Source organism: Cyrtonyx montezumae, unplaced genomic scaffold (genome assembly GCF_038088225.1).
Source record: "Cyrtonyx montezumae isolate F1298 unplaced genomic scaffold, pur_monq_1.0 scaffold_3, whole genome shotgun sequence".
In the NCBI taxonomy this organism is placed as follows: domain Eukaryota; kingdom Metazoa; phylum Chordata; class Aves; order Galliformes; family Odontophoridae; genus Cyrtonyx; species Cyrtonyx montezumae.
In genome coordinates, this window is record NW_027072034.1 from 79923303 (window position 1) to 79951250 (window position 27948).

The 27948-nt window shown below is 42.6% G+C and overlaps 3 protein-coding genes across 4 annotated transcripts; 2 read left to right on the forward strand and 1 right to left on the reverse strand.

The window, feature by feature from the left end:
- Positions 1 to 1786: 1786 nt before the first annotated feature.
- On the reverse strand, positions 1787 to 10114 carry GPR161 (G protein-coupled receptor 161). Of its 2 annotated transcripts, none has more exons than XM_065742011.1 (6): positions 9660 to 10114; positions 9148 to 9559; positions 7883 to 8607; positions 6187 to 6291; positions 3848 to 3967; positions 1787 to 2523 (listed from the first exon to the last, which is right to left on the reverse strand). In XM_065742011.1, exons 2-6 carry the CDS (start codon positions 9513 to 9515, stop codon positions 2276 to 2278), a joined length of 1566 nt encoding a protein of 521 aa, XP_065598083.1. In that variant the 5' UTR covers positions 9516 to 9559; positions 9660 to 10114; the 3' UTR covers positions 1787 to 2275. The 2 variants fall into 2 exon arrangements, with proteins under 2 accessions (XP_065598083.1, XP_065598082.1); XM_065742010.1 differs by having other exon boundaries at positions 3836 to 3967.
- Positions 10115 to 11331: 1217 nt separating this feature from the next.
- On the forward strand, positions 11332 to 18236 carry TIPRL (TOR signaling pathway regulator). Its single transcript, XM_065742012.1, has 7 exons — positions 11332 to 11483; positions 13102 to 13281; positions 14110 to 14209; positions 15091 to 15222; positions 15638 to 15733; positions 16438 to 16500; positions 18062 to 18236. The coding sequence occupies exons 1-7, from the start codon at positions 11383 to 11385 to the stop codon at positions 18212 to 18214; spliced, it is 825 nt and encodes a 274-aa protein (XP_065598084.1). The 5' UTR covers positions 11332 to 11382; the 3' UTR covers positions 18215 to 18236.
- Positions 18237 to 20288: 2052 nt separating this feature from the next.
- On the forward strand, positions 20289 to 27645 carry SFT2D2 (SFT2 domain containing 2). Its single transcript, XM_065742014.1, has 8 exons — positions 20289 to 20359; positions 20503 to 20589; positions 20705 to 20790; positions 21788 to 21869; positions 24205 to 24240; positions 24358 to 24416; positions 25130 to 25159; positions 25770 to 27645. The coding sequence occupies exons 1-8, from the start codon at positions 20297 to 20299 to the stop codon at positions 25807 to 25809; spliced, it is 483 nt and encodes a 160-aa protein (XP_065598086.1). The 5' UTR covers positions 20289 to 20296; the 3' UTR covers positions 25810 to 27645.
- Positions 27646 to 27948: the final 303 nt, after the last annotated feature.

The following is a 27948-nucleotide window of genomic DNA, read 5'->3' on the forward strand; positions in this document are numbered from 1 at the left end:
TGGTGTGAACAGCAGCAGACTTGACCTGCCTGAAGACTGAATTTGGCTCGGTATCACTGTGAAAAATGTCCTTTCTACATAACACAGGTGATTTTGTGCTTTCACATGTGACATGAAAACTTTTGTTCCTAAAAAAAAAAAAAAAAAACAACATCAAAAAAACCCCACTGTTTTTGGCCTAGCACTGATTACACTCACCTTCCATATTTACTGATAACTTTTCTGACATTTTTGCTCAACTTGTTTGGAAGCAGGAATGTAGAAAAAAAAAGGATGCAGATAAAGCACTTAAAGCCCTCTGAGGGAAGCACACACATTAAGGAGTGCTGACCACTATGAATAACTATGATTGTAGTATTAATCACAGCAGTAAGAACCTCAGCACAGAGCATTTCCTGGCAAACAGTGGAATCTGGGTTCTGAAGTGCCCCACTGCAGAAAATTAAAAACAAAAAGAAAAAAAACAGGAATGCAGAGCTGGTACGCATGCACTGCTGCTTAGCACATCAGTTCTCCATCCAGTCCACAGCTCATTTCATTCTGCGTTATTCAAAGAGCCATCTTATGGTGCTTAAGTGGTCTTGCTTTAAGAGCCTGTTCTTAATCAGTAAACCATGTACTGAATTGTAAGCATGCAGTTAAATCTTATGTGGGAATGTCATGGATTCAGGCTAGTTCAAAGACAAGCCACTTTATCCACAGACAGATGTAAGCTTGTGCTGGAATGTATTTCTGAGTTGAGAAGATGGACAAACAGAATGTATAAATTCAGTACAGAGCTGAGGCTCTACCTCAAAACCTATTTTTTTGTTTCTGTACCATTGAGCAAGTTGCAAGCAGACATAATTTTTGCCCAGATGTAAACAGTCTGCCTCCAATTTCCAAAGAATCTGCTGCCAAAATGCAGATTGCTTCTAAGAAAAAAAAACAGAAACACTTCAAATGAGGGACAGTGGGGAGCAGACATGGAGTAAACAAATATAAGTCCTTGGTCCATAGGTCCATTTGCTACCAATGCTCAACCTCAAGAAATGGATATCCTACTGATCCATCCTGAAATAAGCATTAAGGCAGGGCAGTAACCTCCATAAAGGAAGAAAGGGTCCAGCCTAGGAAGGCACAGAGAGGTTCCTCATGCTGGGCATTCTCATAAGATCCACTTCATCCCTCTTTTCATAACAGATCTTTCTACCCTTGCAGCTGCTTTCATTTCTGGCTTAACTGTTTCTGCATTCCTCTCCTTTGGCAAGCAAGGCTGATCAACCCTCACACAGGCCTAACAAGGTAAAGTCTGTACAGTGCTTAGAACATGTAAGGTGCAATGTTAAGTGCTAAATGGCCTCATTCTAGATGTTAATGAACTCAAACTCCAAAAAATATATGCACTGAGGTAACTATTAAGTACTATGTTCTCTCGTGATTAAAAAATAACCCACAGAACTTCCTTCCATAGAAAAGATTAATTCTGCACATATGATTAAAGTGATAATACCTTATTTATGTCCTGTCAAGCTTCCTGCGGCTGTAGGGTGCTCTTTTAGTAAAAGCAAAACCAGGGAAGAGAGTTGCAGTTCTCAGAGAAACTAAGAACTCTGCAACGATGCCTTACTCAAATATCTCTGTGATGCTTCCAACACCAGTCTGCTTTCACCCACTACACCTGGAGAAGCTAGTGTCTTGTAAAGCAGAAGCAACGTACAATTCAGTTTTGCACCTATAGTTCTGACAAACAGCCAGAAGTATCTCCTAGCAAGGGTAAGAGGAATCATAATGTACATGAGCTCAATTGTTATCCCTTAGTGAAGTCCATGCTCTATCCTTTGGGAACCTTAAAATTAAGACCGTGTATAGTATCCAACGTACAAACTCTCATCAGTACACTCATGCTATCAAGAATAAATGGATGATCCAAATGTTCAGAAAAGGGTCACTACAATTATTAAACACCACACGTACTTTTCATTTTTCATTTCTGTATCAGCTTTGGCCAAAAAGAGACGATATGATTCAATGGACTCGTGATTTGGTTGACAAAACCAAAAAGTGTGTTCCCATGCTCTGCGTGACAGGTTTAAGACATGTCAAAAAGGAGTCCAATAGCACCCTAAACAGTAAGTAAATACTGCTGCAAAATGCTGATGCAAGTACTAAAATTCAAATGACATTCAAAAAACACTGAAAATGTCCCAACGAGGTATCCTGTTTCTGTTAAAACAATAACAGACGCGCTAGGTCCTGCTTAGTGGCTTCATTGAGTTATTTTCATCTAGTTCTGTCAAATATTCCCTTCATCAATGCTCTGAAGCTGAAGTCTTTGGCCAGCATGGGGCCTGATGGCACGCCGTGTGTTCATACTGCCTCCTGGCAGAGTCCGCACAGGAAACAGAGCTCCTGGTAAAGCACCTTCCCCAAACAAGCTGATCTTCACATCAGCTTCAATAGCTCTTGCTAAACTGGATGCGTAACTGTCCAGAGATTTATGAACATCAGCTTTTACATGAAGAACAGAATTCTTTGCAGTTTCTGAAAGGTAAAAAAAGAGTAGTATATAAGAACAAATAGCATTGGCTATGCAAACATTTCAATATCATTCTTTTTTAAAGGTATGACAGCACCTTCTGTAAAGTAACTACCCAACACAGCACCTTTACCAAGAATACCCAAACATTTCCAAACCATCTGATGAACACAAAGCTTCAGCACAACTGTAGGTCAAGAGATTCCCTCCAATTCAAGTGGAAAAAGAAAAAGTGATCTGATGAAACAAAGTGTTGATAATTGAAAATTAAACATGCACTTAAGCACGTGTTGAATGATTTTCTTAATGTGATGAGGGGAAGCAGTTTAAAACTAAAAGAAGGGAGATTTAGGTTAGATGCGAGGGGGAATTTTTTCACTGAGAGGGTGATGAGGTGCTGGCACAGCTGCTCATAGGGCTGAGGATGCCACATCCCCACAGGCATTCAAGGTCAGGTTGGATGGGGCCCTGGGCAGTGTGAGCTGGTGGGTGGCAGCCCTGCTCACAGCAGTGGGGTTGGAACTAGTTGATATTCAAAGTCCCTTTCGACTCAAGCCATTCTATGATTCTAATCCATGCACACACTTATTTAATTCATAATTGTAAAAGTGTGCTAGGTTTTATCGTTACTCAATGCTTTGAGGTATTCTCATTTGTGCACTGACCACAATAATTTATATTTAGTAAATTCAGTCATTCATTAACAAGACTTCTAGTTCATACTCCCACAACAATCAGCCTACATTAAACTAACCCTGCAACACTTACAGATCACCACAGTATCAACATGAGCTGACTGAAAAAAAGTTGGCACATGAATCATCTATTTCCAGCTGTATCTTCTCGGAAAGGTGCTCAGGCAATAAAGTTAAAAACAAACAAAAATAGAAACAACACGATTATATTTAGATGAATAAAGTCTATAAATAGAAGGATTTTAAGGCCATGAATGAGAAAGTTGAGAGTAGGCAGCAAATGTGAAGCACTGTATTAACAGAATCAAAGTATGAAGGCAGGAAAATGTGCTCCCTGAGAAACATAAAACAGACTACAGGAGCAGCTGGATAAGTAGAGGTGCATAGAGGATACCGCTGTGCAACACTGATGCTGGGCATGAAGGAAACCCCAGCTTCTAACTCTTGTCCTTGCCTGTTGCTGCTTCAGAACTGGAAGAAAGACTTACTCTTAACTCTGTGCTGCACTTGCATTAGGTGTCAGTTGTCTCAAGGTGAACAGTTACTAGACAGGCAATTCTAAAGGTCCTGAGAGGCTTCCTGAGAAGGTAATACATTTTGTTCAGAGCATTTTCATACTTACCCCTAAGCCCACCTTTAATTTGCTCTACTTCATCTTCAAATGTCACTGAACTCCTTCTTCGAGGAGGACAGACACAGTGTGGGAGAGAAGGGCCATCGGAGCTATAGTCTTCAAGAAGCATTGTGTCTGTTCCTGAAACAAAGCAAGAATTCTCAAATGAAAAAGAGCAATACTCAGAAACAGTAGCAAAAATCACATGAATGAAGAGAGGAACCAAGTGTTAAGCAGTGCCAAAATCTTTTCGGTCTGCAACAGTCCCTTCAAAAGATGTCTAAACCCAGCTTTTGTGGGCACCTTTTATTTTTAGTTACACACTGCACACAGAATGAACGTGGTTAGAATTTTCATTGAAAGGATTTGGAACTCTTTTCTCATTAGTGATATAAAACCTCAAGCAGCTCCAAAACACTCAGCTGCAGAGATTATAACATCAATCAAGGCGAAACCTTGCTTCTGTAAATAAAGGGTACAGCTGAGGGAAGTTATCACATCTGATCAGGACAGAGGTTAAGGATGGCTACCCGAGGGGCAGACAACCACAGCTGCCAAATGTCATGCTTGTAATCAGATCACAATGGAAATCTGAATTGGAGAATTTTCCTCTACAATTTAGTTCCTGACAACCTATTTCGATTTTCTTTAAGTGTATCTTAGGAAAAAAAATATATGGTTGCTAGCTGGAAATAATTTTCATACAATGAATTAATTTTCAGTTTACGAGTCATCTTCTTATTTCACCTCTCCCTATTTGCATTGCAACTTTTCAATGTAAAACAGTGTACAAGCAGAAGGAAATTTATCTCAGCATCTCTGCAACACTTTCACTCAAACATCAAGACCACAGCTTAGTCATCTCTTGTGAGGCTGGTGTCTTTGCTGTACAAGGGGGAGGCAGAGCAAGCAATCAGGGGAGATGCCAAGGCAATGCTGAGTGAGCAGCCCTCAGAGAAGCCAGTGTTGTAAGGCACAGATTCCTTATGTGTGTTCTTTATTACTATTTTCACATAGCACCAGGCTAAGACAAAGAGTCTTCACAGGTTTCTTAACTCCTCCAGATGGTGACTTAACGTCCCTCTTCACTCATTTCAATGGTTTTGGTTCCCAAATTTCTCCTTTTTGCAATAAGGAAGTGTTCCAGTGCCAATTTTACAGAAAGTGAGAAAAAGACATTGTTGGAAATGTATCTCTAGATAACATACCTAGACTTCTCCATTGTCTTGGCTGACAAAGAATTGACTCAAAGTTTCAGTTCCTGATATAAAGTGAAATTTGTGTTCTGCCCTATGACTCCCTCAAGCTCACAAGAGAATGAGCCGATGTTCTAACACACAGCACAAAACAAGCTAGCAACTTTCTGAGTTGTTCTGTGGATAAATTGGGGTTGAGCCTGCCTCCTGAAAATAGTCGACTCCTACTGATCTCCAAAGGTACCAGCATACAAAGGAAGGTTGCTACTAGCAAGATAAGACATGCTTCCTTCTTTGAAGCCCAACTTCTAATAGCCATAGGTACAAATTTGGTTTGTTAGTTTAGACTGCTCAGTGTCATTCCTCAATTGATGGTAAAACACAATGATTTCAAACAAGAACAGGCTTCACACGTTACCCTCATTTGTCACATACAGTTGCAGAATACTCACAGCAGGCATAAAAATACCAGCATAAAAATCACTACCTGAATAAAATCCAGCTCCTTAGGTTTCCTTTAGAAATGTAAGAAACAAACCCCTAGCACCAAGCAGTTGTTAAAAGATCACCCTCTGGTGTTTCTAAAGAAGAACTACTCTTTAAGTTAATTACAGTTCAGTTAAGGAGCGGTAGCTGAAATGATCACCAGAAGAATCTAGTTAAGTTTTGGATAGAAAACTACTGGCAGAACTCTTTTTCCTTTATCCAAACTACTTTCAGCTGAGAGATCTTAAGTTGTGACACAATCACAAGCTGAAACCATCTGAAGCAGTTATATTTAGTCTGCAGAGTCAATGCAATAATGCCTATTACAAACTAGGAATCAGAGAAGCATTCTCCATGGTACTTTGTTTCTCTGATCCTTGTGGATACAGGAAAAATTCAGTAAGAATGACAGAAACTAAGGAGAAAAGCATAAGCAGTATGCCCTGTTCCCAGGAAGTGTTACCAAGGAAGGATCATTATTCCTTGCAAACAGATATAATGAGTGCATGGAAGGAAAAGCACTGCAGCAGTTTTGTTGTGACAGCTGGAACAGATGCTTCAAGTTTTCCACCCATCAAGGGACATCTCAGTATGTAAACACAGATTATCCCAGAGAGTTCTGCCAAGTTACAAGTGCAAACTTCTGCCCAAGAAAAGAAAGCAAGAGCCTTTATTTACCTGAATCCTGAGAACAGCTGAAACCTGTGTCTCCCGTGCTGCTGCTGTTTCCTAATGGCCGCCCACCTACCATGAGGGCAGTGAGATGAGGGGATAGTCCCAAATCTGCAAAAGATTTTCATTCTCATTACTCAATGGATGGTTAAGGGTACATTAAGAGTAAAAACTTATAGTAACTCGGACTCTACCAACTCATTTACTCTTGTATCTGTAAAACTTACTGTTCTTTCAGAGTGCGCAGCATCTGGAGCTTCCATCTCACAAGTAGAAATACAAGGCGAGCAGCTTTCAAGTACTTTTGGAGTCCTTCCATATGGCAAGCCTCTTTGCTACCCACACCATCTCTCTCCCATTCCCTTTGCAATTGCACATGTTTTTATCAAGAAGCCAGGCTAAACACTGAGCACATACACCCAGAGAGATGGGGTCAATTGCCAAACACCTTCTAGCCAGAGAACAACCTGGTAGCCACCAGCAGATGCAGCAAGCCATTAGCATGGCAGGAAATCTAATAGCGAGACTGGGGCACTGGGAGATTTGGCTTCTTTCAAATCCTCAAATATGGGAAAGAGGAGAATCTAGGATTCTTACGTAAGTGCTGTCTTTGGATCCTGCATAAAGATACTTTTTTTTCCTGTCACCATCCAGCTGGTACACCTGATACGCTTGAAATTATCATCAGTTTCTTATCACTTGGAAAGAGAAAGTTTTCCTATCCCTCCTGCCTCAGTTCCCAACATACTCATCCACAGCATCTCCTGGATATAGACTTGGCAAAGGGAGGAGCATTAGAAATCTCTTGCAGCTTGTGGTGTGATGCAGCTGCACAACTCCTTCCTGTGACTCCAGGTTGTAGGAAAGGCAGCACGTCTTGCTACTCTTCCCTTCCTTCCCAATTAAGTAACTTTAGTTATCACCTCTGTATGGCACATCCCAGGGAACCCTATGAAAATGCCTTATTTTTGGAAGATTCTAAGCAGGACTAGAAAAAGGATAAAAATAAAAATTAAAAAAAAAAATAAAACATTTGCATTGCATTACTACTTAATAAAGAAGTTCTGAGCAGCTGAAGCCCTCAGACTGCAAAGTAAGGGACACACCAAATAGGTTTACTACTTTACATAGTTTTACAGCATTTAGGATCTTCACAATCACAAAATCTGAGTTTACAGAAATATTGCAATCTAATAAGACCAGTATAACTTCCACGAATCCCAAAGAGTTACAGTGTACAGCTAGCATGGAATATATGTGGCAAAATCAAAATCTTAAGGTTGGAAAAGAGCACTAAGACCATCCAGCCCAACCATCAACCCATCACTACCACACCAACTAAACCATGCCCCTCAGTGCCATATCAACATGGTTCTTTAAAATCTCTACAGGAGGTGATTCAACCACCTCTCAAAACATGCTGTCAGTAGAGCTTAAATCTTGATAGAACAAAACAGCAGTTACACGAGAAGATTTTGAGAGATTAATTTTACTTCTTATTTTTTCAGGGGAAAAATCTATGGGGCTAAGAGGACAAGGTTATCTCCCACAAAAAATACATTCTCCTTTCAAGTTTCTGCGATAAGCCAAACAAGATAGCTGGAAGCTCCAGAAACATCCCGCTTTGTTTACAGAGTTCTGAAACACACCAACTAGACACAGGTATGAAGAACTGCTCTTAATGGCATTAAGAATGTCTTACCTGTGATCCTATTGGAAATGCTGAATAACCTCGAGGTCCTATGCCGCTGAACAAACGACTCACGGTAATACCGATCCCCAAAGCACATTCCTAGAAGTTCCTTGCGCACTGTTTTGTTCCACAGGCCATAAATTAATGGGTGGCAAATGGCACTGGAAAAGGACAACCACGTAGCTAATGTCTCCAAGGCAGGGGAAATACTGTTCTTTCCCCAAAGCGCCTCTGATGTAATTACTACCATGTAAGGTCCCCATGTAAGAACAAAAGCACCGATGACAACCAAGATGGTTATGAAAGCTTTGCACTGGTTGGCAGAGTAGACAACCCCTTGGAAAGCGTTCCTTCGGCTTCCTGAAGAGGACGTGGAAGTGCTTGAGTTCTTCCTCCCGTTCCTCTGGGAGTCCTCTTCCACAATGACAACACTGCCACAGTGGATTTTGCGGGCTTTAATCCTAGCCACGCGAAATATGAACCCATAGCATATCATCATGACCATGAAAGGAAGCAACGCACACCAGACCTGCCAGAAGGCAGTGTAACCAGCCTCTTTGTGCCAGGCTGCCACACACATCCACTTAAACTGGTCAAATTCCAAAGACGACCAGCCAAAAAGGGGAGGGAGGCAGCCAATGAGGGAATGTAACCACACATACACGAGAGCCACCACTGCTCTGTTGCCTGTAATCTTCATTGGGTATACCATAGGGTAAAGGACAGCATAGTACCTGGTGAACAAAGAAAAAAAAAGTTAACAGGAGTACAAATGAAGAACAGCAAAAATCATATTTTAATGATGTTGATACATAGTACTATCTATAGAATAAGCTCTTTTCTCCAAACATCAACATATGTTTTTCTATAAACCTCACAGTGAATTATTCTTAAAGGGAAACCTGTTAAAAATAATTGCATGTAAGAATACAGAGCTGTCCAAGGAAGACTGTAAAACTGGGCTGAAGGCGCACATGTATCTATTAAATCTGTCCCTGGGTGTGAATTTTAAATCTTCTTGTCTTTCAAGTAATATATTACTAGAGCAGTGTTTCCTTTAAAAATAGCTAGATGCAGGTCAGCTTTTTACATTATCAATGACAACGCTTTCTTCTGCCCTGTGTGAAAGTTTCACAGGGAACTGAAGGAAAATAACACTGCAGCAGCATGCAGCGTCATCCATGGCAGTGCTTCTCCAGCCTACAAATAGCCAACAAGTCACCCTATGGAGTGACCAAGCAACCAGTTACTGCTCATCATAAAAAGCCACTTACCTGTCTATGGCTATGAGCCCAAGAGTAAGCATGCTGGCTGAGCTGATCAGCATGTAGAGCAGGGCTGAGAAATTGCACCAAACGACTCCAAAGATCCATTCCCGCCTGATGGAGCTGGTGACAACAAAAGGCAGCACCAGGACAGAGAGCAGAAAGTTGGAGAGGGTCAGGCTGAACACGAACTTGTTGCTCAACGTGAGAAGGTAAGACTTCCGATAGAGGGTGACAACAATGATGAGGTTGCCCAAACAGATGAAAACAGCAATGACAATTATAGCAATGGCTTCAGTGACTCTGACTGCGCTGTCTTCCTGCGTGGTAAGGTTTCTCAGACCATTCCCATTGCTGAGGGACGAATTGCTGCTCATGGTCAGATTGAGCAGAGCAGAAGTGGCCAAGACATGCTGAGCACCTAGAAGCAGAACACCACCACTTAGAAACTTTCCAGTAATGTTTCTTCACACTCTCTCTAAAGATTGTAAACTCTTTTGCCTGCATCAATTAAACCTTACCTGTAGGATGCAGGAAACCATTTTAGGTGGGAAACCAAAGGGGCAGGAGATTGTCAGTGGGTACACCGGAGGTCAGGGGCAAAGCCAAGCCTAGAAAAGGGAAGAAACTATCTGAAAGAGGCAAGCAGAAGGGGAGGAAACAAAGAAAGTTAACTCACTTTATTTACAAACTTCCTAAATATCTTATTTTTTTCTAAGCCGTACCAGACAGTTAAATGTCTATGCTGGAAGAAATGATAACAACGTAACTAAATCTCGGTGATTTATTGAAGGAAGATAAACTTTTGTTTTGTTAAGTTTGCTCAGTTGATCCTGATTGTTATCCTATGTTCTGCACATACAGCATTTGTTGGTGTCTGTGATGTCTGACTACTCAAACCCTGCTGACTCTCTCTTAACAGTTTCCAAGTAACGTCCAAAGGCTCAGGAATCATTTCACCTATTCTCTCTGCGTGCTCTCTGTGTTCATCATCACCTTAGCTTCAATTCTACTGCCAACGCCAAAGGCCTGTGATAAAACAGCCTTCAGCACCGGCACTACTAAGCTGTAGCCCACCCTACAAAAACCAAACCACAAACCCTTAATCTCGTGAAATCTCAGCGCTCAGCACACAGCCCACCGCCCCTCTCTCAGCCGGGAGGCTTCCAGGGCCCCGGGCGCAACGTCAGGCCGCAGAGCCATCTTTTACTCATTTTTTTTGTATCCGTACGACTCTCACCAAGGCGCTGCGGGGCCACGCTTTCTGCCGCGCAGCTCAGCTGTCCTCAGGACACTCGCCGCCGCGCGCTCCTCGGGGCTGCCCGTTCCCGCCACACCCCGACCGAAGGAGGACGCGCCCCAAGACCGGCGGGCAACGCGGAGGGATCGCCTCCATTTTGCCCCCGCGCTCCCTCCGGCTGCGAACAAAGGCCGGGAGAGGGACAATCGATGTGCGCGCTTCCCGCGGGCCACGCCGCGCATCCCTCGCCTCCTCCGGTTCCCGCCCCGTCCCGCACGGCCGCGCCGCGCACACTCACCCTCCGCCGCCTCCGCCAGGGCGGGAGGTGCCGGCTGTCGGCGGCCGAGCCCCGCCATGCCCCCGCCCCGCGCTCGCCCCTCTCCCCACCCACCCGCCGCCTCCTTTCTCCCTCTCGCACCGCCCCCGCCGCCGGGTGCGGGCTGCGACGGGGGGTGCTCTGCCCGCTGCAACGGGAGCCGGTTTTACACGGGGAGACCTCAGCGGGCGCAGCGCGGGGCAGAGCGCGGCCGTCCGCCCAGCACCGGCACACCGCCGTGCGCTGGGCAGGGGCTGCCGCTGCTGCCACCCGGGGCGTGTGCGGAGGTGCGAAGGACAGGCACGTGCCCCGTGTCCTTAGCTCCAACGCTCCGTGTAGCTGTGCGGGACTTAGCGCTGCCGCACCTGGTCACTTTCAAGGACCCCTCCCCTGCCGGGCGCCACCAGGAGCGGTGCAGAGAAGCGGAGCGCGGCTCCCGCCCACCCCCCGGCACAGCGCCCTGCAACGCGCCGACGCTACCATATGACTTCCGGCCTGCGCGTGCAGCGCCGCGTTCCCGGAAGCGGAAGTTTGGTGAGGCAGCGGTGGCGGAGGGTCGCCGCTGCTGTGAGGGGTGCGCGGCCGCGGCGGTGGGGCCGGGAAGGGCGGGTAGGTTAGGTTAGGTTGAGCCGCTGCCTCTGCCCCTTCCAGCCTTCTCCTCGGTGGGGTCGCGCTCTCCGCCTTCGCCATGCACCCCGTCTTCCAGAGCAGCCGGCGCGACTTCACCTTCGGGCCGTGGAAGCTGAGCGCCGCCCGCACGCACATCATGAAGTCGGCGCAGGCCGAGAGGTGAGGCGGGAGCACGGCCCTGAGGGCGGGGGTCCTCAGCGGGACCACCGTAGCTGGGTGGAGGGATGTTACCCCAACAAAGCGTACCCGGCACCTCGAGTGTCTTTTATTCTTCCCTCTTGAAGACTCTGGGCTGGTACCGGTTACGAGCGGCTGTGAGAACCTCGATAATGACGGCTGTCGGTGGTGCAGATCTGCCCCTCAGCGGTCGGGCACACGCGGACTAGAAGCTTGATTTTTCCTTGTAATCTCCTAAGGACCATTAAGATGCTTTTACATGGTAGTCCACGCACTCCTCTAAGCTACTCTATAATAACATAAAGGATCTCATTAAAAATTGATTCTTTGCTTCCTCCTCTTAGCAGTAATTTGCACTGATGTCAAACCGTTGGATGAAACGCTGCTGTGTGTCAGCACTGAGTGCTTAAGTCAGATTTGTTAATGTGGAGCTGAACAGTTCAGCTGTTAGGGCCCCAAGCTGACCTCTGTCAGCTGAGCTTTGACAGATAATTCTCGGCTTCAGTTTCCAGAATAAGTATGTGGGAATCTGTGAAAGATAACTTATATCACATTGCCTTCATTTTTTTGAAAGTAATTTGTTTGCGTGAGTCAGCTATTGTGAATTTTCACACTTTGTTTCGACATTATAATAAGCCAAGTAAACTTCATTTTCTGTGTATTATAACAGCATTTTTTTAAACTACATATCTGCCTCCAGACATGTAGGATTGGTGTTACTAACTCTTGTTTTTATTCTGTGCCTAATACACACAATGATGCTTTTCCCTAATGGTCCTGTGGTTTCTGTAGTTGTGGGTAAGAAAACTTGAATTCTGTGTTTTGCCAGTTCCTCTGTAAAGAGGATTCAGCATTCAGCTGAGCACTTCCTATGTTTTGCAGTTCTTCACTTTTTCTGAAACACTTGTGAAGATTTATTTCACAAAATGCTATCTCTTAAAACTGAAGATCTTAAGAATAAAGTTCAGGAGAATGTGAACTTTTCCCTCTCTCTTAAGAGAGCTGAACTGCCAGTCTAGAAACCAGGCTGCCTGCTATACATGTTTTCTGTTTTGCTCTGTTTCCTTCATGGTGGATATTTTAAATTAATCAGTTGCCTCTGTAACCTTTCAGAAATTGCTTTTATCCTTTTAGACGTTTTTCTTATGATCACAATGTGTTGAAGAGGGTGGAAAAATACAGGTGGAATGGCTATGGCACAAGCTGTTTTAATCTTAATGAGTAATCCTCCCTAGTGCTAGGGAGGAAATGGCAGAAGTGTATGAAGTGTATATGTTGCTAAACGATGTCAGTGTGTGCATAAAGCAGTGTATGTATATATTTATTTTTATACAGTATACATATGAGGCTTTTGTACTCTCCTGATGGAGAGGGCAAGCTTTAGGAACAACCTTAGGGTGGAAAAGTCACTTAGGATGAGTGACCCTGCAACTCATGTCAAATGATTAACTGGGAAGGTAACAAAGTTTTGTAAGACATACTGATGGTTTGTCTTGTGGATTACTATGGTTTACGGAATGCTTACTCCAAAGCGCAGATTGTTTTCGCTCAGCTTTAGCTGACTGATCTCTCCTTTTTGGACTGTTATTTTTCTTTGCAGACTGGCTGAAGAATTACACATGCCTTCCCTGCCAGAGATGATGTTTGGAGATAATATCCTGAGAATACAGCATGAACGTGGTTTTGGAATTGAGTTCAATGCAACAGATGCTTTAAAATGTGTCAATAATTGCCAAGGTATGATCAAAGTGGCTTGTGCAGAGGAGTGGCAAGAGAGCAGGTACAGTATTTTATCACCAGTGGGCAAGTACTGGTGTGTTGTATACAAAACTGTTATAAACTAGTTAAAGCAACAGACAGCTCCTGAAGGGCATCTTGCATTTAGTTCTGCATTGATACACTCAGTGTATGATGACAGAAATCGCTTAACTTTTTTTTTTTGCCATGGGCCAGCTGTGTTTTCAGTTACTTCCTGCCTTTCTTAAAACTAACTGTTTGTTTAACATGGTTTAGTTCTGTTTCTGTTTATTCAAACTCATGGGGGCTTACACGTTACAAGAGTGTGTGTGTCAGTGCGTAGAAGCACAGAATGCTGTAGCTGTCCAACATCTTAGCCTTAGGACTATAGTAGAACAGTCACTGTGAGAACTGATTGTACTGCTTAGTATTCACCAAAGTAGTGGCAGAACTCCTAGGAATAAGTCAAGGAGAGAAATGCAAGCTGTCTTAAAAACAGATAATGTTGTTAATTGTTGCTGTGTGTTGTCCACAGAATGATTTCTGTCTACTTACTGAGGAAATGATTGTGAACTGTAATTATCTCAACAGCATTTAACTAAAAATCTTTATTTTGCCTCATAAGCCTGAGGCAGTGTTAGCAGAGGAATTTGGGTAATGGTTTTCTGATTCTCTCTGACAACAGCTGTTTTGGAAGAACCAACACTGTGTAGTTAAGTCTTGACATCATCAGTCCAGTATAGGCAATACTGCTGTTTTTCTTGAATAGTTAGGACATGAGTGTGTAAACCATGATCTATAACCTTAAGTGAGGTTGTAAGTTCTGTAAGAAGTACTACAAAGCTTGCTGTGTTCTTTTTCACTTCTTGAGGAGCGAGACTGAGCACACTAAGGAAGTTGTGAAGCCTTATGATTGGACTTACACAACTGACTACAAAGGAACATTGCTGGGAGATACCGCAACGCTAAAGGTAAGCATTTTTCCCTTGTTGCATCTTGTTTGACTGAAATGACATGTAAGCACAGAACACACTTTTTTTGAACATATCAGTAGGCTTTTATAAATTCTGCATAGTTCTTAGCTTCTGACCTTAAAGTATACCTTGAGTTTTTCATGTTTCTCATCATATTCTCTTAATCAAATCACAGTAAAGTGATAACTTCAGGCTTGATGGTTTGTTTTTTGTTTTTTATGCAACAGTAATTCCACATTTAAGTGACAGTCACTCCCTTGTCTTTATTTATTTTAATATAAAGCTGAAGTACCCAGTTTCTTATCACTATATACAGATTGCTTGCTACTAAGCAGATGGTCTGTGTTACTTCACTAGGATTGTGTTGGTTACAGCTCACTAGGGTTATTCTGAGATCAAAAGTGCAGCATAAAGTAAGCTGTCTGGTTGGCCCGTATTCTTTAGGCAGCAGAAATGTGTGAGCACACAGAGCACAAGATGGAAAAGCTCTAGGTACTTGATTACTGTGGGAAGGCTTTAGTGGAATTCAGGGTTTGCAGGCAGATAGAAATGCCAATTGCATGGAATACAGTTTGCAACCCTGAATGCCTTGATTGCATGTTAAACATGAGGCTTCTTCAAATATTTTCAAGTTCAGCTTGCAGATGAAGGCTACAAAACCTATATTCAGCTGTCAGTTCATTTACAACTTTCCATTCTTGGTTCTTGTTTGGATCTGTGTTTCCTTTTGGAAACGTTGGCTTCATTCGGATGTGTTAAGCCTAGTGCTCTAAAAACTTTTTCCTTGAGAAAGCTAGCAAATGGAAAACTTTTAAGATCAGGACAAACTTTATGCAGTTTCATAGCCAGTTGGTGTACTAACTATTCTTTTTCTTCAGGTTGTTCCTACAACAGAACATATAAATACAGAGAAATTGAAAGCCAGGGAACAAATTATGTTTTTTGAAGAAGTTCTTCTGTTTGAAGACGAACTTCATGATCACGGAGTGTCAAGTTTGAGTGTAAAAATAGTGAGTACTGAGAGATGAGTATAAGAGGCTTGGTGACCCAGCTAGCTGACGTAGCACAATGTGGTTACTTCTTTGCATTTTATTCCTTCTAGAACTTAAAGTTTAAAATGAAAGTTCTTTATTCTTGCTCTTAAAATTAGTCTTATTGAAAACTGTCATCTCGAAATGTTTTTGCCACTTGCTTAAGGAAGCTTGTCAGTTGCTTGTCCATCTTCCTTTCTGCATGCCTGGGCTCTTTAGAAACAGCCTGCTCTGCTGTCCAGTGATAGCTGTAGTGTGTCACCAACCCAAGTTTGGAATTGTAATACTGAAAGCTCACTCATATATTCTTGCATTGTAAGCATCTGACACAAGTGAGCATATAGCTAAAGTTAAACTTTGTAATATGCTGAATGGAACATCTTTCTATTTCCAGAGAGTTATGCCTTCCAGCTTTTTTGTGCTGCTGAGGTTTTTCTTGCGAGTTGATGGAGTACTTATCAGGATGAATGATACAAGGCTTCACCATGAGGTAAGCCCTCATTCACCATTATGAATGTTTTACAGATGCTCACTTGCAGTATTTCTTTCAGAGACCTGCTGATATTCCTGTGCTTTATTGCTGATGTTTTGGGGCATAGAGGTTACCTGAAGTGATCTTTCAAGTTTATTTTGTTATTATGGTGGTGCTGAAGTAGCAACTAACTACGTGAGCAGAGTAGCCTATAGATTATGCTAAAGAATGATTTAAATATGTTTGACAGACACAGATCAGAGAGGCAGCACAGGACAAAAAGTAGACAACAGTAAATGGTGTGATGCAGTTGTTATGGGGCTGGGGGATGGTTTTTTTTTTTTTTTTTGGCTTGTCTTCTGACTGCAAGTTTAACCTTGCAGAGAACTATCTATGCTGTGCTGAGTTCAGATATCCCATAAATAAGACAGAACATGGCAGATTTGCTTATTTTGTCCAGCTGATAATGAACTGATGTAGGAGTTCTGAGAGAAGACTGACAAACACATTCACTTACAGGTTTTTTTCCAATTGTTTCTGTTCTTTTGCATGTGTGCAAAAAGGTGACTTTTGGAAAAGACACTGTTCTTTGTGAGTTTGCATGTATATATACTCAAGATCTGTGGTCAGTCACATTCAAATGTTTGCTGAATGCAGTATTTTTACAGTGCTCCTTTTGCACTCTGATAGTTCTGTAATTTTTGTAATTTTTTTCCCAATAGTCTGACAAAGCTTATATGTTGCGAGAGTATACATCGAGGGAAAGCAAAATATCAAGTTTAAAGGTATTACGTTTTTTTAATGCTTTTTTTCTCTCATCTGCTTTATAAAATTCTTTTACAGTCCACAAAGAAAACGCTGTCTGTCAGTAATTCTTGTGAAAGGTTTGTAATCTAAGCATGGGGAAGTTCCTTATGCATGTGCAGTTTCTGTTTTAGGGATTTCAGGGCAGATTGGCCTTTGTAGGAGATTCAGTGATCACAGTATTATGTGATAAAGGTTTTGGTTAACTCAAAAGTAGAAAAATTAATAGGTGTTTATGTTATTTTAGAACTGTTCAGTCATGAATTCAGCCCATTTCTCATGATGCTGAATTTCGGTGCCTGCCATATGCTCACAACTAATACTAGAAGTCAAAATCAGTTTGCTGGCACAGATTCATTTGTTTTTTCTTACTCAGAATAATTTTAATAGCTTATCTTAAAACCTAAGCAATAGCTCAGAATCATTTGAGGCACGTCTGCAGTTGGAATGTTGACTTTTTATTCTTTATCCAACTTACGATTTTAGGTACTCTCCTCCTTTTTTTCTTAACCTGTAAAACATGACTAATGTGATACTAACATTCCGAGAGAACAGTTTGCACAATTGTTTCCTCCTTAAGGAAAGGGACAATTGGCCATTTTTCAACACATGCGATCCCTAATCGAGGCAGTGAAATCAGGCATGATCTTTTTGATAGTTCGGTGGTTTCTGTAATACAAGCAGTTGATCTAGGTTTCATTTTAACCTCATACTGCAAAACGATGATCTAAGGTGTTTAATTTGTCTGTTGTGATAAAGACAAAATGCATATGGCTTTTCTGTTCTTTAGGTCAGCTTCAATAGGTAAAGGAGAAAAGATTTAAGTCTGAACTAATTGAAGTGGCAGTATAATTCCTTGCATGTTAGGAGTGTTTTACACACAGTTTGTATTTTAATAGCTATGCACATCTAGCTTATGGGACATTGTTAGAAACTTGTGCGCTCAGTGTAGGTTGTGGTTGTTTTCTTTTGTCCTGACAAACGTCCATATGTGTGGTGAAGCTGCATCCACCTGTAGGAATCTACAGGGAAAGGTATTAATTAACTTAGTCTGGCTAATTTCTTCCCATATGAAATTAAAATTCAGTGAGATACTATTCCATATAAATAGCTAAACAGTGGCTGTAGTGGACTTCTTAATTATCAGTAGCTCCAGGGAATGTATTGCAATGACCATTAGACATTAAACATCAAATCTGCTGTGGCCATCCTGGTCTCATCCAAAATAAGACTCTCAAAGGGGCAGTGTGCAGCACTGAAATTGTGAACATTGTTGTTGTTCTGTAATGCCTCTGACTTTCATGTGAAGATAAAATCTGCTGCTTAAAAATGTGAAATTCTTTTTCTTCACCTGCTGATGACACTCAAGAAGAGATCTTATGTATTATATTTGAAGTAGTAACCTACATTTCTCTATGACATGTGACTTTGGGTGTTTAAATCAGGTAAATTAAAGATCAGTTCTCCATAAATACTTGTGTTTTTTGGAATCTTTTTTTTTTTTTGGTTCACTCATTTCATTTACTTTTTTTTGCTTCTTAGCACGTGCCACCTTCCCTGTTCACGGAACCTAATGAGATCTCTCAGTATCTACCCATAAAGGAGACAATATGTGAAAAACTAGAATTCCCAGGGATGCTGGAATCTAATAATCCGGAGGCACCTCTGGAAACCGTGTGCATTAAGTCAAAATAAATGTGACTTCCTATGGACTGAATCAGACTGGCAATGGTGTGATCATGTAGGCATTACTGGGGGTGTGGTTTCACTACTAGTGGAATAAAGAATTTGGCTATTTTTTCTGTAGCCCTAAAAGAAAACAGATCTCATTTCAAGAAGGTTTCACTAATGTTTGTTCTGTCATTTTTGTTTGTTTCTCTTAAACTTGTATCTGGAGTTCATGATAGAGCGGTGGTCAATTATACTTTTCAATGGCACTGGAGAAGGACTTGGACAATTAAAGAGTTTGGGTTCTGTTCATTTCTCCAGTGAGGCAGGACTATTGCCTGGGCCCTCCAATGCAAATGCTTCCATGAAGATTTTGTTAAGTCTCTTGGTACCTGAAGCAGCAATATCAGTCATAAAATTGGCATAATTTTTATTTCTATGGAGAAATCATCTACAGTAAAAATTAATAAAATTCTTCTGCGTATGTTTTGAGCTTTCAGTCCTAAGTGACAGATATTGCTTGGCTTCTACTGCAAGCTGGTAACCCATTGTGTTACTTCTTAGCTGGGGAGAAAAGACATTTATTGTCTTCGATCCCTACAAGATGCTGGTATTTGCAGTTTGATAAAGAGGAACTCACGTAGCTTCAAATGGATGCTAGCATGTATTCCAGATGCATAATTTTGGTTTGTTTAAAATCTTCTAAGTTCTAATATCAGTAGAATTGTGATCACATGTGCAGTCACTATTCTAACTTCGCATTTTATGGATTAAACTTTAAATAATTCTGTTGCTTTTGGACATCTTAAATTACATTGCTAGTTTGGTCTAAGGCTGGGGGAGCTAAACAGGCCTTGTGTAAGTTTGCTGCTTACACTCAGTGAAATGCAAGAAGCTGAGGACCATAGCAAAAAGCAGGCCCTTTGTTTTGAGGTGGGCAGATAAGGTGTATTCTGATGTCCTGGACTGTTTTAATTAAAACTGTTCATATTTCACACCGTGTGTTTTCAAATAAGTTTTGGGGTGGGTTGTTTCTATCAACCACATCTTCTGAGAAATGGTTTTCACTTAAAGGCAGTGCTGACGTTTTCCTGTAAAAGTGCAGTACTGTTTAAGTGACTGCACTTGTTTCCTAAAGACTGTAGTGTCAGGATGAAGTGTTTATCTGGCTACAAATGAATGCAGAGCAGAAGTGATCCAAGTAGAATGTTATTGAGGTCCTCTCCAGAGGTGAGCAGGGAATGAAAAGGAAGGGAACAGAGAGAAGAGATACTTTGCAGGTAGGACTATCAGGGCACTTTTCCTCTAAGAATTTACTATTTTATGTGCCTTACAGGCTTATTAAAGCAAATTGAAGTGAACGTGACTGAGAGGGGAGCTGATGTTGTGCTAACACAAATGAAATTGTATTTACATTCGTTAATGAAAATTAAGATTTGGGTTTACACAGTGGTGCTAATATGAAGCTTTGCTGAGCTCAAGTCTAGTGGGGGGGACCTACAGAACCAACACATGATGTTGAAAAGGGTGCTCTGCATGTGTAGTTGATATCATGTATTTTTCCTGGTCCGTCGCACTTATTAATTTGTGACCTGTTGGTGAAGTTGTCTCGAATGGACTTTAATCCTGAATATATAGCTCTGATATCCATCTGTTTTGGATGCTGTGCATTTAAGCCGGACGCAAATATCGGAGAAATCACAAGGACGTGTTTAGAAAGTGAGTTAGTACAAAGCAGGACGCTCTTCCTGCCTCCGTGACGCCGTGCAGATTATCAAGAAGCACCATGAGCTCTGTGGTACAACTTCGCTGGAGAGAGCAGCACTACTTCGGGCAAGTGGGGTGATTCTCCAACCGTTCTGTAGCAAGTTGAACGCACGGCAATTTATATCCTTCCGTGTATGTCAATAAATGCACTACAGCCGACGTTTCACAGTCCTGGTCTTACCTGAGCGAGACGAACCGACGCAACGCCGCCTCCGCCGTTTCCCGCCCCCTGCTCCGCCCTGCCGGCGGGGCTGTGCCGCGCTGCCCGCCCCACGGGCTGCGCCCCGCGCTGTGCGCAGGTAGCCAGGCCTGCCGGGGCCCGTAGTTCCCCGGGCCGGCGGCATGGACAAGCTGAAGCGGGTGCTGAGCGGCCGGGACGCGGAGGAACCCGGCGCTCTGGCTGAGGTAACGTCCCGCTTCCGCGCTCCGCGGGCCGCCGCCGTGGGGAAGGCCCCGGGCCGCTCCTCGGGCTCCGCGCCGCCGGTCCCGCGTGGCGCGGTCGCGGCGGTGGGTCGCGGCGGTAACGCCTCCTGCCCCCTCGTTTCCAGGTGATCGACGCAACCACGTTGGGTTGGGGCACCCGCGTGAAAGGCTTCGTGGCGTGCTTTGCGCTGGGATGCGTGTTCTCCGTGTTGGTAAGCGCTGTTTGCCGAAGCTTTCCGGGCCTCTGAGGGCACCAGACTCGACTCTCGTTAATCGTTAACGAGAATGCTAATGCGTGCGCTTTCCTCATCCTGCTTTCCTTTTTAGGGTAGTTGTCTGCTCTGGGTACCGAGGAAAGGGCTGATTCTCTTTGCAGCGTTTTACACACTGGGGAACATTGCATCGATCGGAAGGTAACTATCTTTTTTACCAGCTCCCTAATAAAGGTGATGAACGAGCAGGTGTGCGAGTAGTAAAATCCAGTGCATTTGTGTGTGAGCTTTTACTTATGGGGGCCGTTCTCTTTTCACTAAAGAGCTGCACCTTCCTAGCAGTACTGTGAAGGAAAGCACCATGAAGATTTTTTTTTGTACTCATCCATTAAAAAAATAACAAAACACAGCCCCCAAGGCGCTGAGCATCACAGTTTTTAGCTTTTGGGGGTGTGTTTTTCACCCCTCAGGATAAAAATAATTCTTTGCCATTTTGCCTCTGATGATAGCATCATGTGTTTGTGAGCTCTGTCTTAGCAAGCACCTCTGCCTTTTAGAGTGGGACTGGCTCATAACCTTTCGTGTGTGTTGTAAAGGTGCCTGAAACACAGCTCTGCTTCATGGAAACCCAGCCATCTATGGCTGAGGAGCATCAGCAAGGTATTAGAAAGCACAGGTTATGGAACTGGAAATAATACAGCAGCTATGCTTGAGGAATAACTCGTGATAGAAAAACAACCTTAGATAAAACTTTCTCCTTGTTCAATCCATGCTGTATGAGCCCTTAGCAGTCGTAAGTGGGGGATCAGAGAATGGATGCAGGCATGGAAACAACATTACCTAGCAATCCGTGCAGCCTCTGTGGCTGCTGGTTTAGGAGAGAGGGTTAGAAGCATCTGTTGGTCCGACTGAAACTGACTGACCTATGCTTCAGCCTGAGTTCTGCTAGGCTTAGTCACAATTGCTCGGTTATGATTAATGCAAAGTTACAGAACAAATAGCTTAAACAGAAGAAAGCAGAGATGGATTTTTTCTCGCTGTATATCCCATTTATTTTGTTGTGCATGGATAACCGTAGCAACACAGTGCCCTGGTACCCATACAAAGTGACCGCCCTTCATCAGCAGTGGTATGGCTTGGTTTCACTTGCCTTTCACACCTTGGGTGTTCATCTTGTTTTGTTTTTCTGTTTCACAAGCACTCTCTTTCTCATGGGACCAATGAAGCAATTGAAAAGGATGTTTGAGCCTACCCGATTGATTGCTACTATTGTCATGCTAGTAAGTATCAAAGGAATCAGTTTTAACTCACAGTCATCAGTGCTGGAAAAGACCTATGTCTCAGGATGTGTTGTGGGTGGAGATTTTTCTTCACCCTGTACAGTGTGCTGACAGGGTGTGTGTAGCACCAGCACTTTTCTGTAAGGATGGTCAGAACCAAAGGCTGATTGTAACACTAAATAGGCATGAAGTATCTGTATCTGCTTTGTTTTAGTCCTGCACAAACGCTTTTAGGATGTTTGAGGTCATGGCATGGCATTTTCTTGCTCTTAGTCTTCAGAGCATTCACTTGATACCTACACTTTGTGGTTTGTATTCAAGCACCTGTGAGGCTACAAGCAGCACACACAGTTTAGACTGCTGGCTGTGTATGCTCACAGATCAGCAGCAGCTAGGAAGCCATCGTGTGGTATGTGAGTGCAATTAGAGTTCTCGAAGTCAGGAGTACTGGAATGCTAGGTGGAATAAAGAGACATTAGGTGTATGATGCAGTATGTAGACCATCACACAAATCATCACCTTAAAAAGTAATGGACAAACTATATTTATTATAGGTAATCATGGTTGAGGCGGAGTGTGTGATTTCTCTGGCAACACATGTGCTTCTGTCTTGTATATGTGCTACTACGTCTGTATCTTTTTTTTTACTCAAGCAGAAAAGTGCATGTTGCAGTCTGTAGTAGCACAGTGGTGTGCATCACCACTGTCTAACTGCCTGCTGAAGAGTATCTGACATAGCTAAATAAACTGCAGCATCTTTATTTGAAAATGAAAACTTGAACTAAAAAGCATCTTCTGTTAAAACTAACTAAAACAGAAGATAATCCAAAATGATCTACCAGTTCCCAAAGACGCAATGTAATGATGTATGAGGAAAACAGGGCCTGTTTGAATGGCTGTGTGGGTGATGTGTTAAACATGGATGCTACAAAGCAATACCTGAAAGCGATTGAAAGTATGTTGTGGTTTTAATTGATCTGAATTTTTAAGAAGAGTGGAAAGGATGACCCAGGGAACCTATCAGCCTCACAGAGCAGATCTCCCTGGCAGTTATGCTTAGGCACATGGAAGAGAGGGATGTGATGTAGGGATAACCAGCATGGCTTTGCCAAGGGCAGGTCCTGCCTCATCAGCCTGATTGCTTTTTATGGTGGTGTAACTGCATCAATGGACAAGGGAAGAGCCGTTGATGTCATCTGTCTGGACTTCAGAAAGGCCCTTCACGTGGTCCCCCATAACATCCTTCTCTTCAAATTGGAAAGATAGGGATTTGATGGGTGGACTATTCGATGAATGAGGAACTGGTTGTGAGACCATACTCAGGAAGTGGTGGTCAGTGGCTCCATGTCTGGATGGAGAACAGTGACAAGCGTTTTCCCTCAGGGGTCAGTAGTGGGACTGGTGCTCTTTAACATCTTCATTAATTACCTCAGCAGTGGGATTGAGTGTACCCTCTGCAAGTTTGCAGATGACACCAAGCTGTGTGGTGTGGTCGACACGCCTGAGGGATGGGTTACCATGCAGAGAGACCTAGACAGGCTTGAGCAGTGGGCCCAGGTGAACCTAATGAGATTCAACAGATCCAAGAGCAAGATCTCATACCTGGATTGTGGCAGTGCCCCCGATCAGTGTATTCCCCACAAGCTGGAGGATGTAAGGATGGAACACAGCCCTGCTGGAAAGGACCTGGGGGTACTGGTGGATGGCAAGCTGGATGTGAGCGAGCAGTGTGCCCTCACAGCCCAGAAAGCCGATTATATCCCGAGCTGCATCCAAAGCAGTGTGGCCAGCAGGTTGAGGGAGGTGATCCTCTCTGCTCTGCACTGGTGAGGCCTCACCTGGAGTACTGTGTCCAGATGTGGAGTCTTCAGTACAAGAGAGATGATTCTGTTAATCTCATAATTACCTCTAGTTTCAACATGGTAGTGGCCTTAAGCATCAACAGGAAATGTGGCATGTACAGAGGCAGAAGAAACAGTTTTAACTGACAAGTTCTAGTTGTGCTAAAAGCTGAAGTTTGGTGAGTGCCTTGCTTCACTGAGAAGTGTTTAAGGAGAAGCAGGAATGTGCTGGTGTTGCACAAGTGCAGGAATCTCCTGCTCCTGTTCCTTTGCAGACATTAATGTGTTCTCAGGAGATACCAGGATGGTGTATTCTCATTGCTTCAAAAACACAGTAGTACAAGTGTTCCAAGTAAAGGGAACCCTTACACCACATTGGATAAAACTATGAAATTATGTTATCTGTCTCTAAAGAAACCCTTTGCATGTTAGAATATCTATGATAACTAGAGAGTTGTTTGTATGTTTAATAGAGATCATTTGTTTTCTTCTAGTTGTGTCTCATACTAACGCTGTGTTCTGCTTTTTGGGTGAGTACTTGGGTCCTGTATGTATATATAACTAGAATATATTTTAAAAAGGAGATTTTTGCATGGTTGTCTCATTGGCTACTGTTTCCTTCCCTTCCCCCTGCTCTTCTCCCTTAGTGGCGTAAGGAAGGACTCGCACTTCTTTTCTGTATCTTGCAGTTTTTTGCCTTGGCATGGTAAGTGATCTCCCCTTTGCATGCACCTGGCTTGGTGTTAGGTGTAACAGAAAGTAAACAGCTGGATTGTGAGTGCAATTTGAGCTTGTATTCATTAAAGGGAAGGAAGATTTTGTACTCTGCCATTCCCCTGTATGCAAGACAGTGCATCTATGAAGAGATGACACATTGCTGCTCTTTGTTCTCTTCTACTTCTGGGATGGGTTCCTTTTGAACGTGTTTCATTTCTGTGAGCTCTAGGTAAAACTGTCTTTTATTTTGTCTGTTAATCAATGTGATGCTTACTGTTTAGTATTCTGCTTTTAGAGACCACACTTTTTAGGTCAAATGACCCAGATGTGCCCATCAAGTTAAGCATTAGTTTTCTTTAAGTTACAGTATTCTCTGTATAATGCCGTTGAATTAGTTCAGGAGTGGGTAGGGAGGTTTAGCTAGCCCTTGAAAGCAGGCTTATCTCCCTGTAGATGTTAGAGCACAGGGGCTGCTTGGGGCAGGAGCACTGTTTTATGTACCTCCGTGGTGTGCTTTCTGATTTTGACATTTTGCAACAAGGCTGAGCTAAGGTTACTTGAAAGGATGTTCCATCCTCTTGCTCACAAAGTCAGAGCTTCACTTTGTTTGCATATCTTGCAGTCCTCTGTTTAGAACAAGTTATGCCTTTTGTCATTCCAGTATAATCTGACAAGAGTAACCTTTACAACATTCCTTCTTAGGTACAGCATTTCCTTCATACCATTTGCAAGGTAAGTTTCCCTGCTGTCTTTCCTCTTCTTGTATCGAGGTTTCATGATACTGAAGATTACTATATGGAAGCATTGTAAAGTGTGGCTTTAAGCTTTTCCATGGCAGTGTTTTAGTGGGAGGAAATACTTGTAGTAGCTTAAAAAATGGGACAGAGCATCTTTGGTGGGGGGAACGCAAGCGTAACAAATTGAGATGGCTTCCTATAAGAAGTGTGCATGGTAAATTTAACCTAGAGAATACCTAAACGTTAGTCCAAAAGTCCAGAATACTGCTGAGTGAGTGTATTCTTCTGTGTACATTTGTGTACCTTTTTTTCTTGTCTTTGCTGCTCCCTCTGCTGTGAACACTGTGCCAGTATTTGAGCACAGTTTAAGCTGCTTTGTCAGCTCTGCTTTCCTCACCACAGGCCTAGGTGCCATTTCCTTTGCAGCTGGGTGTGTACCGGGTGAGCAGACCTGCTTGTCTGTAATGCAGTCATGCTAGCAATGTAAGCACAATTAACTGCTGGTCAGCTGATCTGTAAAGGCATCAACGTTGGTGGTGCAGCAGCGTGCAGTGAGTCATCCAGCAGCTAACCAAGGTGACTGTTTTTCTTTCTCCTGCCCATAGGGATGCTGTGAAGAAATGTGTGACTGTCTGTCTGTCCTAAGAGGAAAGCTGGATGCTTCACCAAGTTCTAGGAAGCATAGCAGAACTATGTTAAGATCACTGTGTATGTATTTTGCTACTTCTGTCCTAAACGTGTGCCTTTGGGCTGGTGGTTATAGATTCCTTGTGGTAAATGCAGTGAATGCAATTGCTTGTTTCTGGTGTCCATAGGACAGAGCACTCATGTGGCTGAACGAAGTTGAGTCCAGCAGAAGAACTGGACTGAGCCCCAGACTTCGTTATGATGATTTTCACATAAAATTATTTGTTTTTGCAAAATTAACAAAGTAACATGTGAAGCCTGTAAAATGGAGCCCCTGATTCTGATGGGACCATGCCAGTCTAGAGGGTTCCTTTTTTAAAGTAGAAAAAAATCTGTTACTAGCTGATTTCTTGCTGGGAACTCTTGTAGTAGCCTTACATCACTTGATCTTTGCACTATTTACATTGGATAGTGGAATAATGGTGTTCTTTTTTCTGCCTCTCTTGCAAAATTTTAGGTTTATGATATTTTCAAAAGGTTTAATTCCAAATGAAAGGGCTATTTTTGAGTATTTATGAAATGCTTGATTTAAAAAAAAATTCATTTCCAGTTTAGAGTGACAGTGTTTTCTTAAAATGCACGGAAGGGACGTTTTCATCTGCAAAGACTTGTTCCTGTAAGAAAAGCACTTGTAAAATTAGGCCGCTCAAGTTTTTTAGTTGCCAGGAATGAGTTCTTTGCCCCAACTCCAGCTGATGGCAATACATTCAAGCTAGGAAACCAATCTATCATTTGAAATGAGGTGGTTCTCTTCTCCCTAACTGTAACGCAGGAGCAGTGTGAAGCTGAGGACATGGCAGGTAAGCTGAGACAGAACTTGTATGTCCTTGTTCTCGAAGGACAAAGTCCCTGTTGATAAGGTGGAAACAGGCTGGTGTTGAAGCAAGTCCAGGGCAGGGAAAAGACATTTTCTTCTGAACCTGTGAATAAGTTAAAACTTCAGCATGCCTTTTTTGTAAGTGAATTCAATTCTGTTTCTTCTAAAAATCTCTTCTTCGCTAGTGAATTTCTGCTCTGATGAGAAAGTACAGCTTTGTGTTGTTTGTCTGTTTTTTAACCAAAGGAAGCATGCAGCAGTCTTTCTGCCAGCATCTAACAAGCACTGAATGGTCAGTATCCAGATTCCAAGGCCGTTGCCCATTCTTTTAATCTTCTGAGCTATGTATAGTCAGTCATTTACTCCCAAACCGTTTCAGTAGTCACTTGTTTAATATCTGAATGCAGGTTCTTGCTTCTGCTACTTTGGATACTGTTTAACTGTTCTTGCCTTTCCTATTAGTAAGCTGTCTTACTGTAACTGATGGCTGTGAAGGTCATTATCCAGTGAACTTTAATGATCTGAATCCTCTTTCTTCATCTGCATAGAGTGTAGCCATCTAACTGCATCGTATTTGCATAACAGGCATGTCCTTGACTTGCACCACAAAGACTTTTGTGCAGCAAAAGCCTATATCTGTTCAGCAATGAAGTACAAGCCCACAGTGAAGCAGAATGTTTCTGTGGTTCCCAGAAAGTTATTAGAAACAGAATTAACTCTAAATGTTAATCATCCTTCTGATAATTTATAAAACACAGTAACCGCCCCCCATGGGGATCCTCTTTAAAAACAAACAAAAAACTATCTTTTGAGGATGATATAAAAGGGAGCTTCAGCAGGCTTTCTCTGTTTTCCAGCTAGCTAGAGGTACTCTTACAAAGCCATTTGAACAGAAAACACCTTGAAATTGTGCTATGTTGGGATGAATTAGTTCTGTGGGATGACTTCCTCAGGTGCTACTTCCTGCTGCTTTTTTTTACTTCCCATAGGATTTGGAAATATGAAACTAGTGTTGAAATCACTAGATTGACTATTACTTTTCTTTTTTTTTAATAAAGCAGTAGCTAAAGGCCCAAGAGAGACTGAGAATTAAAGAACACCTATCCCTTTTTTTCCCTGGCTGAATATCTAAATAGATGAAAGACTTTTTTTTTTAATGAGGGAATAGGTTCAGAACCTAATGTACATCTGTCAGAGGGCCCCATGTTACTCCTCTATTAGAGCTTGGATAATATGTACAGAATTCCTTTGTGTAAGGCCAGTTGAAATACAACTCCAAT